The following is a 12,838-nucleotide window of genomic DNA, read 5'->3' as shown; positions in this document are numbered from 1 at the left end:
ACTATATGAACGTCAATCTGATTTAATGTTTCCTGCTGTCGAATTAATTCTGTTTTGAAGCCAACTCATCACATTTGACACCAAAAAAAGCGACGGCCAAATTTTTCAAAATTGAGTACTTAACGTTAGACACCAAAGTCTGGTTTTGGACACCTCCATAAGTTGCTTGATTTCTCAGAAGTGCTGAGCACCAGCTCTCATGGTTTTCCTTTGTGTCAGCACCTCTGAAGATCAGGCCACTTTGATTTTCAGGGCCTAAATAAGGATTTGTCTGCCTTTCTTGCAGCACCCGTCTTTGAACGTGTTGGCCCGAGACAGCATGGCTTGCTTTGCCGTCTCTGCGCTCTGTTGGCTTTTCACAGTGTACCATAACAACCTTTCTTCTGCTGCTGAACCAGGTGCTGTTATTTCACGACCAGAATTATGGAATTCATTACGAATACACCATTCCTGTAAACTATACCGCTGAAAACAGAAGCGAGCCAGAAAAACAACAGGATTCTTTGTACATCTGGACACACAGCGGATGGGAAGGATGCAGTGTGCAGTGTGGAGGAGGTAAGGCCATTTGGGAATGTGGTGGGATTGTTTTGTACAGTGTTTGCCAAGGCAGGCAATAAAGAGAGGTGAATGCAGAACACAGGCTGCAGCGCTGCCAAAGCACAGACATCACGAGGAGGGCTAAGGTACGGAAATGGCTGTTGGCATGGCAATTGGGTGAAACGAAAGCTCGCTTTCACCAGATCTACAAGTTAGCAGCAGCCGTGCAGTCTATTCTCGGCCAGTGTTCTGGCAGGGCTGCTGCTTTGTCGGTTCATTATTATGCAGTGGAACTGCACCTGGTTTAGTGCTTCACGGATGGCTCAAGGCACTTATATGCAGGCCCATATCTCAAGGCTCAGTCAGATTCTTGGAGCAGAGTTTTCACAGGCATGCATGCATATTTGCTGAAAGAAGCTTCCTTCTCCGAGGATGAAGTAGGAGCAGTCCCACTGTGACAATTTGCTGTAGATTGCATCAGAAACCCTCAACCAGCTAACCACATTAGCACCCTGCAGATCACACTTTTCATTTGATTTTTCCTGGGGCATTCTGGGATAGATTCATGAAGCCAGAGGGGGACTTGACCCTCACGGAAGACAGTTAAGGCTGCATCTGCCACTATATGTTGACTTTCCGTATATGGGAGAGGCAGCTTTAATTTCTCCCTAGGGAATCAGGTCACACCCCGGCCAAGCTCCTTTAACGACTAGCACTGAGTGGTTGGTGCCAGCTTCAACAATTCATCCCATCATGAAGATACCACAAAGGAGTTAGAGTGCTCAGTTTAAAAGCCTCACTCCTTGTCAGGTTTGCCACCCTCAGGATCCTCCAACCTCACTAAATGCCTGTATTTTTCTTCTTATAAAAAAGTTGATTTAAAAATGGACTCGTTTGCTTTCCTTTTACAATAACAATTTCTCCTAGTCATTGAGCCCTCACAAGAGTGAATCTTAAACCTGTTGACAGGGCTTTACAATAGGCCTCCCACACAGTTAGTGTCACAAATATCACCTTCTGGCAATATGAGTCCCACCATCAGTGGGCTCGGATATGTCAGTTCTTAAACACTTTGGTTTTCAGACACAGTCCAGTACTTGTTCTTGGTGGAAAGGTCTTCTTCCCTTTGGGACTTTTAGATTGGGACTCATTTATGGTTCTAAAAGAGATCAGGGGCTTAATTCACACTGGACTTTCCAGTGACAGGTTTTAATGGATTTTCTGTTGCTTGGTCATACATCACAAGCGTTCGGTTTGTCAAGTATATAAAACAGGCAGACTTAAGATTATAATGGGAGACGCTTGAGGCATTTCCCCCAAATAAATATCACTTGGGTAGGTTTGCATGGTGAGATGGTGATGTTTACATCGTGACATCATGATGTTAACTCGCCGTGTTGAAAGGCAACTATGTGACAGTCACAACGCAACACCTTCACGTCAAAGTGGATTGTTAAGCCCAAGGTGCCATGTTCATCAGTGGAATTGAGCCCCCTTCTCAGTTGATGCAGAGACATAGGTTGTGTGGAAATAGTAGAACCATTCTGGAGTGTGGTGTCTTGAGCCTGAGTGTGAAATTTAAGGATGAAGTTCTCTGGAGGTTGGACAACAACCAAACCGCCCATGATGATACCAATAAGATTTGGGGGAAATATCCAAATATATTACAGAAAGTGCACAAGCTGTCTGTAGCCAGACGAAATGAGGGAAATTGGTGGTGGCCCCGTGACATGCAGGAAGCAGTAAAAAAGAATGGCAATGGCAGAAAATAAGAGTGATGATAAGTTCTAAGTAATACAGACTGGTACAGAAAATAGCTAAAAGAGCAGTTGCAGAAACAAAGGGTCAGCCATTTAAAGGACTACTCAGGACTACTAATGAAGGAAGGGGGAAAAGGAATATGTAGATTAGCCAAGATTAAGCAAAGAAGCTCAGAGAACTTGGGAGCTGTGAAGCATGTCAAAGATGAAAATGGAAGAGTACTAAGGGAAGATAGTGAAATCATCGGGCGGTGGCAGCAGTTTCATGAGAAACTGCTCAGTGAAGAGAATGTGAAGAAACCATTGAAGAAAGTATGCACAAGCAAAACTTGACAAGACGTGTCACCACAGTGGAGACTCAGTGCTAAAGATGATGAAAGGTGGGAAGGCAGTGGGAGCAGATGATGTACCAATTGAAGTATTTAAAGCATTAGGCCATGAAGTAGTGGTGATGATGGACAAACTTTTTCAACTTAATTCTCTGTACTGGAAAAATTCCCGGCTGGTGGAGGAAAAACACGTTGGTCACTAACTTCAAGCATAAAGGAGATGTGCAAGCATGGAGTCATTACAGACCCATCAAATTGATGAGTCACTCAATGAAGTGTCTGGAAAGAATTATTGAGAAAAGACTTCGGGAGGCACTGGAGCATCAACTCAGTGACAAACAATTTGGGTTTGTCCCAGGAAGGCCAACAATGGATCCCGTGTTTGCAGGAGAAATATGGAGAGAAACACAAGGAATTGCACTTAGTGTTCGTGGATTTAGAGAAGGCTTATGGCTGAGTTCCTAGACAATTGTTATGGAGGTGCCTGTGGGTGCATAATCTGCTGGAGTCATGCGTTCAGACTATCATGGACAAGTACGAGGGTAGCACAACAGTAATGAGAAGCAGCTATGGCTACAGTGAGTCATTCACTGCAAGGGTAGTCCTACTCAAGGATCAGCCCTTAGCCCTGTCTTATTTGTGATGGCAATGAACACCTTGATGCAGGAAATTTGGAGAGAGGCTCCGTGGAGCATGCTTTTCACCGACAACATTACATTGTGCCCTGAAGATAAATATGAACTGGAAACGGCTGAAGAGCTGTGATGGACTGCATTAGAAGAAAATGGCTTACGCATCAGCTCACAAAATATGGAGTACATAGAATGCTTTGAGGAACAACAAGAAGCCAATAAAACTAGATGGTCTCAAATTAAAGTCCATGCAACAATTTGAACGCCTGCAGTCAGTGTGGAGCCATGATCAGAATGTGGATGTTGATGTTAGGAGCCACATGAAGAGCAGTTGGTGGAAGTGGAAGGAGTGATAGGAATTCTTTGCAATAAGAATATGCAAAGTAAACTAAAGAGCAAAGTGAATTAAGAGTAGGATTAGGCTGGTTGAAATGCTGGCCAGTTTGGAAGAGAGAAGAACTACCACCTCACACTGCCAGATTGAGAATTCTGAGTCAGATAAGAGCTGATAAGCTATGCAGTGAAACAGTAGGAGCCATGATGAAGATCCCCCCCATCATGGAAAAACCGAGGGAGTATCGTCTGGGTCATGTGAGATGATGAGATGTGAGATATATTGGCCAGAGACTACATGAGCTAGTAGTCACGGGACAGAGACCTTGAGGAAGACCTTGAAGAAAGTGATTTGAGACACTGAAAGAGGACTTGAAAAAGGTTGGTGTCAGCTTGAAAGATGCAAAGTTAATGAAGGGGGGGCGGGTCGTGGTATTGCCACTCTTCTGTCCTGCCTTCAGAGCTGGGAGGCTGGAAAGTGGCAGCTGCTGGCCAGGCGCCCAGCTCTGAAGGTAGTACCACCATCAGCAGAGCAGAGGTAAGGGTGGCAGTGGGCAACTGGAGAGTGGCAGCTGCTGGCCGAGGGACCAGCTCTGAAGGCAGCAGCGCAGAAGTAAGAGTGCCAATGCCATACCAGGCCACCCTTACTTCTGCACTGCTGCTGGCAGTGATGCTGCCTTCAGAGCTGGGCTCCCAGTCAGCAGCCGCCCCCTCTGAAGGCAGAGCCGCCCAGCTCTGAAGGCAGCGCCGCCTTCAGCAGCAATACAGAAGTAAGGGAGCCAATACCATGACCCCACTACAGTTACCTTGCAATGCCCCCTCTTTTGGGTCAGGACTCCTACACTTACATCCGGGACATTTCAGATTTAAATAGCTGAAATCATTAAATTTATTATTTTAAAAATCCTATTACCGTGAAATTGACCAAAATGAACAGTGAGTTTGGTAGGGCCCTAATCACTGTGCAAAGATTTGAACCTTTGCTAACGGGACAGAGCAGCCCAAAGAGAAGGCAGCAGAAGACAGAAACATCCACAGAGATATTAGTTCTGTATGCTATAGGTAGAGGTAGGCAGAAAGAATTAGCTGTAGAGGAGATTTGTTAACTATTTAAGATCAACTTGTTATTTAACAGCCTCCAGCAATTCACTAGCTTACTGGTTTGCCATTGTTTTTGGTTTGACTTTTAGGTGAACGTAAAACCATTGTGTCCTGTACTAGGATCGTTAACAAGACCATGATGCTGGTGAATGACAGTGACTGCCAGCGTGTGATGCGCCCTGAACCCCAAATCAGAAGATGTAACACACACCCCTGCCAGTCACGGTAAGGAGCTTAAAAAACAAAATCAACATCCCTATTTCTTGCAACCACCCTTCTCCAAAGCATCTCTCCACTGAACACCATCAAAGTGTCTGACAGCATTAGGGCATATGGTTAACTGCAATGTCCAGCTGTAATATCGTTTTTCATTTGTTTAACAGATCAGATTTTCGTTACCTCAGAGTCCATTTAATTTGTGATCAGTACAACAGGATTCCCTGGAAGCTACATACATATTTAATTTATTTGGGGATTGTTTTTTTTCTTCCCCTTAGCTGCATAATCTGGGAGACCAAATAGTTTCCTATATTTAGCTACACAATGTTGCAGTGATGGCATGTCTAATCTTGTTTCTTTATTCAATGCAAAATAGGGCTTGATTAGTTGTCACACCCTTTTTGGCCTTTAAACCTTACCTGCTGTGAGATACCAGAGTGCAGTCCAGAACAGTGAGGGGGCTGTGTCACCCCTGCCCTGCAACCGGCCGTGCCTTACAATTCCTTGCTGAAGTAGCTCCCACGTGAGCCACTCACAAACAGCCTTCCAGCACTGCAAGCTGGACCCTACATGTCTGCTTGTAGGTGCAGCCTGCCAGCCACACTTGGGTTACACTCTGGCTCTCACCAGCCTGGGTTATTCTGCAGAGTGACCCCAACACACTCCTAGTCTTAGATTTTCTCCCAGAAATATAAGTCCTGTACTGCCCAGCCCTCTCCTGGTAAATATAAAAGTCATATTTGGTCTGTTATTTCTTGAAAAGAAATAATATGCACACAACTTGTCACCCCAAATGGAGTTTCCCAGACACTTCAATTTAAACCTACTGGATTAGATAAAACAATAAAACATGTTAATTAACCACAAAGAGAGATTCTGAGTACAAGGAATTGAGGCATAAAGGTCAGAAATGTTTACAAGAAAAATAAAGATAAGACATTGACTGTAATACCTATCTTCACAAACTGTATCAAATTCAAGCAGAGTTTCTCACCATACGCTTTCAGCAGTCTTCCTGATCAAACCCTGTAGGTCACGACCCCTTCTCCCAGAGTCCAATTCCTTTTTGCTTTCGATGGCATGAATGCAGTGGGCAGGGAGAAAGGGGCATCTTGCAGTGTTCCCCCTGGGAGAAAGGGGCATCTTGCAGTGTTCCCCCTTGGAGAAGCAGGACCAGCTGGGAGCAAGGTGACAGGCAGTCTGTGTAGAAAGGAAATTCCATGTTGTTCCTTTGCTAAGATGTAGATTTTTTTTTTTTGCCCTTTTCCTGCCAAAGAACGGCCACTTAGCAGGTAATGGTCCATCAGCCTTGTTTACACCTGTCTGAGGCATCAATTTACCCTTTGTCTCTGAGGAACTGGTTTGGCCACTCCCCAGACTTCTCTGGAAAACCTTGTTTTTTAGTCATCATCTCAATTTACGTCTCTAACTTCACATATAATGCTGATATGTGCATTTTGCCATGATATTATTGATCAGCAAATTATGAGGTTTTAAATGATACCTTACAAGGCCTACTTTATACAAAGATTATTACAATAGCGTGTCAGGTGTGAACACAGGAATATATTCTGTCACATCTGGTCCTCTGCTGAATTGTGTGTCTGATCTACACCATCTGACTAATTTAGATTGCAAGATCTTTGTGTGTCATGCAGTTCTGAGCTCAGATCTTGATTCAGGAAATCACTTCTGCACATGATGAACTTTAAGCACCAGCTTAAGTCTCACTGTGCCTTGTATAGCTTCTGTTCAGACCTGTGCTGTCACTGAGTCACATTGGCCTTTCACACTCCTTTCTGTGTACCACACAAGGGCTTTCAGGCTCAGAGCTCAACAGCAGGTGATTCCTGTAGGTACTGTGGTGATGGCTCCAGGTCTGCTTGATTCAGTGCACTCGTGCTTACCCGTTCCATTGTCTGCCACATACTGGGTCAGACCAAAGGTCCATCCAGCCCAGTATCCTATATTCCAACAGCGGCCAATGCCAGGTGCTTCGGAGGGAATGAACACAACAGGTAATCGTCAAGTGATCCATCCCCTGTTGCCCATTCCCTGCTTCTGGCAAACAGAGGCTAGGGACATCATCCCTGCCCATTCTGGCTAATAGCCATTGATGGACTTATCCTCGATGAACTTATCTAGTTCTTTTTTTGAATGCTGTTATAGTCCTGGTCTTCACAACATCTTCTGGCAAGGAGTTCCACAGGTTGACTGTTGTCGTGTGAAAAAATACTTCCTTTTGGAACAGCAGCAGTTTCACATGAGCCAGCTGGCCTTCTTCTCTTCTTTTGAATCTCCCCTTACAACCCACTGCTTTCCCAAAGCCCTCCTGTGTGAGCCATGTCTTCTGTCTCTCTAATGCTGTGTCTGCACTAGAGAATGGAACCCGTGAGAGAGCACCAGTGGCGTGCTGTGTCCACATAGGCCGTAGGCTGTTTCGAGTGAAGAACCGTTGCGCTTTCGCCTGGTCTCTGCACTGTTGCTGTTCTACAACATTGCAGTCACATTGCTGTTTAGGTGGGTATCTCACTGTTCTCAGCACAGCGCTCAGAAGCAGTGGCTTCAACAGACATCATAGGATACCATGTACACCCTTGGAACTGCGAAAGGAGAGGCCAGACTCCCAAAACGCTCAAGGAAATGCTTATAACTTCCACAGGGAAGTTGCATAACCCCACGGTATGGTGCCCTTTCCAAGTCATTTTCTCAAGCAGGAGGCCTGAGTGAACTCTTAGCTCATGATCCTTGCTCAGCAAGAAAGGTTTCCATTGGAAATTTTGAAAAGCCATTTGGAGGTGCCTGGAGTGGATGCAGACAATCCCAGGGAGTTCTGGCACCATCTCCACGGAGCTAGAGACTGAGATAAGCAGCTGACTAAGCTCAGCAAGCAATGGTCTGGCATCTTTCACCACCAGCCAAGTGCATTGTTGGAAACACACTTGGCTGTGCACACAAGGGGTACCTAGTGGGACCCAGATTGCACTGTGAATTCTTGGTGAAGTGTGTGTGTTGTTTTGCGCCTTCTCTACTGCACCTTGTACATTTACAGCTCTATAAAAATAATAAGCAATAACAATGGGCTAAGTTAAGGATGGAGTTAAATCACACACACACACCCCAGTGCTGCTAAGAAAGGGCCATTATCTTGGTATGTCCAAATTGCCCCACTTTTTTAGCCCCTTAACATTCTTGCAGAATAGTTTTTTCCTGTATGGAATTACCAGGCAACTTAGAGGCATAGTTCGGCAAAGTTCTCTTCAGAAGCAGTTTAGCCAGACATTGATGTTCTCATCAGTCCATTTTGTCAGAGCCATGGCAACAAACACCAAACGTGCTTAATACCCAGAAAAGGCCACAAACTCCAGCTGATGATGTGACAGACCACATGCTCTCCTTCGCTCCACGTAGACCACACTTTCACACTTCACGTGCTTTTGACTGGAAATATTTTCAGAAGCACATTCTCTGTGCCTCTGTAGAATTGAAATTTTCACTTGCATTTGCCCACCCAGATATTAGAAACGCATGCTTCGCATATTCTCTGACCAAGAACATCTTAAAGAAACCATTCTCTTTTACCATGTCAATGTTGTTGTTTTTTTTTAATGTGCCCTGAATTAGTTTTAGGGTTTCAAGTAAAATTATTATAGCATCTTGTTACAATAAGGTCCTTTCCCATTTCCACTGAGCACTCCACTCTAGACTGGAATATAGAAGAAGGTAACAATGGCTTCATTTTTGTAGTAAATCTTTTTTCTCTCGTTGCTTTTAATTGAAGTTGCACAGGGTTTCTGGTACTGTGAATTTAAATAGAATTGCATCTACCTTATGAGGAATCTATTAGAAAGGTTAGTGTGGTTAGTGATAGGGCACTGGTTAGTGATAGGAGACCTGGGATCTATTTCTGGGTCTGGCAGTGACTTTTGGCAAGCCACTATTCCCTACTGTCCCTTTATTTCCCCTCTTGATCCTTGTCTACTTAGATCATAAGCTTTTGGGGGCAGAAATGGCAACTTACTGTGTATGTAACAGGAGGCTTCAATCTCTACTGGGGATTGTCATGCAAATAAAAAATTAATCATCCACCTTAAACATTAGGTTATCTGCAAATAAATGCCTGTGATACTAATAACAGTGTCTTTCTTCCAAAACAATCCCCTAGTGCTTTGCAAATTATATATCCCTTTGAAATGCAGCCACCTCTTGGGAGAACCAAATAGAGTGGGGCAAGGAGCAGTAATTCCACGCAACCAGGGATGAGGTTAGAACCCAGCCACTCCAGTATAGCATCTGTAAAAGGACACAATGAAACACTGAATGAAGAATTTGATACACTATTGTATGTTCAAATTAAATGTCAGAGAATAGAAAATTTTTTAAAAGTTTTTTATCGAAACTGGCAAAGATAAAAGACTTTCCTTCATTATTATTGTTACTCTTTCTCCTTTTAAAAATGCCTCTTTCTTCCTCTTTTACTTTTTATGTTTCTTGACCCTCTTTTTCCATTCAGTTTTTTTATGGCTTCCTTTCCTGTCCCAACTGCACCCTGTTAGCACCTCTTTGTTCTAATCCTCTGCCGAGGCCTATAGATATTTCTTACGAAACCCTGCTGTAAGCATATGGAATTTGGATCCTTGCGTGCCACGTGGGTGGGTTTCTTCCAACACATTGAACAGCAGAACAAATGTATAGGCAAATCCAACACTGGCATTGGCATGAGGCTAAGAAATCACAGATCACATCAGCTGTTATTACTGAAAACACAGGTTGGCCAGTGGCCACGCACTTCAGCATTCATGATCAGGGTCTGTGAGCAGGAAAACTACTTCCCCAAACACAGTAATAGAACCAAAAAGGCCAGAACTTGCAATGGCCTAGATGCAAACACAGTTATCTTGTGGGGGGGATGGACAATTCAGTAGATGTTCAATTCTTGCAGGGAACTATTGGATTTGTTGCTGCTTCTGAACAGCTAGATAGCAACAGCAGCTAAAAATTTCTTCTTTCATCTACAGCTCGATGTGGTAGGAGACCAGACCCAGCTGCTGTCACAGCTTCTGGGCTAGACTCCTTTGTTGCACTCTGCATGTGGCTCAGATGCCCTGGTGATTCACTCTGTGATTCACTCATTCAATCCGCTAGCTGGACCTGACAGCAAAGGCCACCCAGAAGCCACAGCAGGTTCAACATGTGGTAGCTACTTCCTAAGCAAGTCTGACTGATGGGAACATGTTACACCAAAGTCCCATGCCCTATACAATCCTAGATCTGTTTCAGGATCCTTGGTCCTTATCTGAGCCCTGAATGAGCAAAGCCAAGATGTCTCAAAGTCTGCCTCTGCTTCTGCACTTTCCAGTGCCAGCTGTGAAAGAGGGGTGATGGTGCCAAATGTACAGCTTTAGGCAGGGGAGGTGCCCTACCAGCAGAGAGCAATTGAACCACTGTTGATCACCCCCTTTCCCGCAGCAGCAAGTAAAGCTAATAGCATTGCTCAAAGAAGACAGTTGCTCAGATAGAACAGTGGTGGTCTAAACATGGTCTAAAACCTAGATAGATAATCCTGCATGAGAAGTGGACTTAAAATAAAGAAAAGCAAAATATATCCTTAGAAAGATATCATTGTGACCCTCAATTTTGTACAGGATGGCTAGCTAGTATAGTGTGGGTACATTAGAAATGCACATAGACCGTTAAATTAATTAGTTAATGTTTGTACTTGCTTTACCGATATTACGTGTTATCCAGGTGCTCATTAATATTATTTTGGAGGCTCATCGTATGCTTTACAAACTCTGTATACGAAAGTCATGTCATCCATCACTATGTAATGTAGCTACCTCTGGGGTAGAGTTGGTTTCATAGATTCACAGATTTTAAGACCTGAAGGAATCATTAGATCATCTAGTCTGACCTCCTGTATAATGCAGGCCAAACAATTTCACCCGGGAACTGCTGCAGTGACCCAACAATGTGTGTTTGATGGAAGCGTATCTTCCAGTAAGGCATCCAATTTTGATTTGAAGACAAAAGATGGAGAATCCACCAGTTCCTTTGATAGTTGGTTCTAGTGGTTAAGCATCCTCACTCTTAAATATTTCTGCCTTATTTCTAATTAGAATTTGCCTGGCTTTAGCTTCTAATCTTTGGTTCTTGTTAGGCCTTCCTCTGCCGGATAAAAGGGCCCTTTAGTACCTGATATAATCTCCACATGAAGACACTTACATGCTGTAATCAAGTCATCTCTCAGTCTTCTTTCTGAGCAACTAAACAAATGGAGCTCTTTAAGTCTGTCACTGAAAGGCATTTTCTCCAGTCCTTAAATTATTTTTGTGGCTCTTCTGTACCGATTTTGCAATGTCCTTTTTACAGTGTGGATACCAGAACTTGCACAGTATTCCAGTATCATTCTCCCCAATTCCATATGCACCTCCCTGCTCCTACTCACTGCTCCCTAGTTTATACATCCAAAGATCTCATTAGCCTTTTTGCCACAGCATCACACTGGGCGCTCAAGTTCAGCAACTTGCAAACGATGACCCCTAAATCCTTTTCAGAGTCACTGCTTTCCAGGATACAGTCCCCCATTCTGTAGGTATAGCCTGCGTTCCTTGCTCCTATATGTATAATGTTGCACTTGGCTGTCTTAAAACATGTTTGTTAAAATAGGCCCAGCTCACCAAGCAACCCAAATCACTCTGCCCGACTTCCTTGTCCTTATTATTCCCCACTCTGCCAGTCTTTGTGTCATCCACTACTTTAATTAGCTGTGATTTTGTATTCACGTCCACATCAGTTTTTAAAATATTGAACAGCATCAGGCCTAACCCTGATCTCTTCAATACCTCATAGAAACACCCAGCTCATTTGATGATGATTCTCTGTTGACAAATGAAAAATTAGTTTTTGCAAACCTTTCAAAATTGGTGAAGTTGTTTCCATTTCAAAGGGTTCAAAACTGACCTGTTTTTATGAATTTTTGGTGACTATTTTTAATCAATTCTTGTGCTGGAAATTTGTATCGAAACCGTTCTTGAAATAGTTTTAGAAACTTTTTCATTTACCCAAAAACTCAAGCGTTTGGAAAATGAAAAGTTCCAGCAGTGTTTTCAGTAATGTTTTTGATCAGACTTTTGGTTTGAAATGTTATGAACAATTTCTAGAGTCAGCAGTGTTTCAGGAAAATTTCCATTTTTGAAAAACGGCCATTTTTCGATGCAGCAGCTTTTCCTTTGAAAAACGGTGACCCCGTCTATTTCGGGGTGGAAGCTGGCAGCTCTTGAACTTTCTCCCACTTGCATCATGCACCTTTCTCTAGCCTGTTCCCAACTCCCTCTGCTCTTCTAACACCAGCCTCCTCTCTGTCTCTTCCCACAAACTTACTGATGATAGAGTAGGTGTTGGCAGCAAAACACCTGTAAATCCTGGGTTAGGCCTCATGCCAGTGGCTCAGGACAAGCAACGGGCAGAGCTTCCCCACCTTGCCTGCTATTGTGCTCTCATCCTATCTAGAGGCACCATGTCTAAGGGGTGAGGTTTAGGCCTCTGCTGTAATTTCTAGCAAAGAGGCCAGCTGGTGCCAGAGGTGGTGATTTTTGATACCCACTCATTAGGAGATGGACTGTGGCCTCGACTCCTTTCACATCGGCTACTAAACAGGCTTAGAATGGTATTCAAACCAGTCCCAGACCTGCCACGTCAACGGGCTGTCCCAGAGATTACAGATTTTCAGGCTCTGCTACAGGGAAATCTCACTCTCACTGGCTGCCTTTCCCAGGAGATGGGCTAATAGGGCTAGCAGCCAATCAGAGCTGCTGCATGGAGCATGAGGGACCAATACAGGGTTGGCAGACGGTTGATCAGCAGTAACCGATTCTGTTTCTTGCCAGCTCTAATGCCAGCTACTAGGCACCTCCCACCAGAC

At 44.0% G+C, this 12,838-nt stretch overlaps 1 protein-coding gene across 3 annotated transcripts in view; it reads left to right on the top strand.

Moving 5' to 3' along the window:
• The window catches only part of ADAMTS17 (ADAM metallopeptidase with thrombospondin type 1 motif 17), a 256,462-nt gene that overhangs the window by 194,654 nt on the left and 48,970 nt on the right, over positions 1-12,838 (top strand). For all 3 annotated transcript variants that reach the window (XM_073304275.2, XM_073304274.2, XM_073304277.2), the window contains 2 exons: positions 399-558; positions 4,785-4,920. In XM_073304275.2, the coding sequence (XP_073160376.2) occupies positions 399-558; positions 4,785-4,920 (296 nt within the window). The remainder of the gene's footprint in view (positions 1-398; positions 559-4,784; positions 4,921-12,838) is intronic.

Source organism: Lepidochelys kempii, chromosome 10 (genome assembly GCF_965140285.1).
Source record: "Lepidochelys kempii isolate rLepKem1 chromosome 10, rLepKem1.hap1, whole genome shotgun sequence".
Classification (NCBI taxonomy): Eukaryota; Metazoa; Chordata; order Testudines; family Cheloniidae; genus Lepidochelys; species Lepidochelys kempii.
The sequence above is the reverse complement of the archived record's forward strand: the minus strand, read 5'-3'. Positions and strand labels throughout refer to the sequence as shown.